At 39.5% G+C, this 1,229-nt stretch overlaps 1 protein-coding gene across 1 annotated transcript in view; it reads right to left on the bottom strand.

Moving 5' to 3' along the window:
- The window catches only part of LOC101845732 (cytochrome c oxidase subunit 6A, mitochondrial), a 6,108-nt gene extending 5,289 nt beyond the window's left edge, over positions 1–819 (bottom strand). Inside the window, exon 1 of the mRNA XM_005088767.1 lies at positions 475–819. Within this exon, the coding sequence (XP_005088824.1) occupies positions 475–634 (160 nt within the window). The 5' untranslated portion in view covers positions 635–819. The remainder of the gene's footprint in view (positions 1–474) is intronic.
- Positions 820–1,229: the final 410 nt, after the last annotated feature.

Below are 1,229 nucleotides of genomic sequence, written 5' to 3'. Positions count from 1 at the left end.
ATCATCATCACAGAGTAAAATACACGAACTGAAGAACATAGAAATGATAAAATAATTAAAATTCTATTATGGTCTGATGTGGCAGAACTATGTCAGTGACTAGATATAGTTTTATGTCGTGGTGATTTCCTTTACCAATTCCATCGTCGTCAAATTCTGTGAGGGTTTTTTTCTGTCCATCGATAACGATGATGACAGAAGCAGTATGCATGATACAGATAGAATCTAGTTTGCCTGGGTGGTAGACATAGATGAAATAAGTAATAGTATGGGGCCTATCATGTATTGTTGAAGTATTACTTCCCTCCCTTCAGATCTGAACTTCTTTGACCTAGAATCTAGATCTAAATCTAGATTAGATCCAGATATAGATTTGTAGATCTAGATCTATGAGTTACTATTTCAAAAGTATGATAGGGATGCTTTTTCTGCTTGTGCTAATGATTTTAAAGGATTGCCCTTTTGGGAACTTACTCGGATCTTCGGCCGCAGGGTCTGCAAAGGATTTGAACCTCTGCCTTGCACTTGGGTCTCTCAAGTCTGTGGAGTCTGTTTTAGTTCCTTGGCGTAGGCTCGTGGAAAATCTGCGTAAGGAATGTCCTATAACGCGAATGCTGGGATTTGACGTCAACATTTTTTTAAAGCTTTTGTTCACGAAAGGCAAAAATCTATCAGTGCAGATTTATTCTAGGCCCTAATAGTTTACTACAATTCGTCTACTGACCGAACGCCTTGTTTTATGCCCTGCTACAACATCGGTATGATCAAAGACTGAAGAATGTTGTCGTCCGTCTTGGGTATGATAGACATAAGCTAGGCCAAGGCCAAAGAATAGTCTTATTAGTGACGAAACGAGCACAAAAGCATCGATGTGCAAGATGGTGCGAGGGATAAAAAAGAATGAACACTGCAATTTTTTTCGTGTTTTAAAGCAGTTTCAGCGTTGCTCAAATTTAAACAACAACAACAACAACAACAACAACAACAACAACAACAACAACTACAACTACAACTACAACAACAACAGCAACAGCAACAGCAACAGCAGGGGGGAGGGGTGGGTTATTTTTTTCAATTCTTTTTTTCCAAACATGAAATTCATATCAGGGAACTTGCAGAGGAGCATCTTCAGATGTTTGTTTGTTTTGTCTTAGTACGGTTTACGGCGCTCGCAACTGCATGAGGTCATATGAGCGCCAAGGGGTGGATGTCAACGGAGAAGTCAAAAG

This window comes from Aplysia californica, unplaced genomic scaffold, assembly GCF_000002075.1.
Source record: "Aplysia californica isolate F4 #8 unplaced genomic scaffold, AplCal3.0 scaffold00001, whole genome shotgun sequence".
In the NCBI taxonomy this organism is placed as follows: domain Eukaryota; kingdom Metazoa; phylum Mollusca; class Gastropoda; order Aplysiida; family Aplysiidae; genus Aplysia; species Aplysia californica.
Note: the sequence above shows the minus strand (reverse complement) of the source record. Positions and strands in the feature narration are given on the sequence as shown.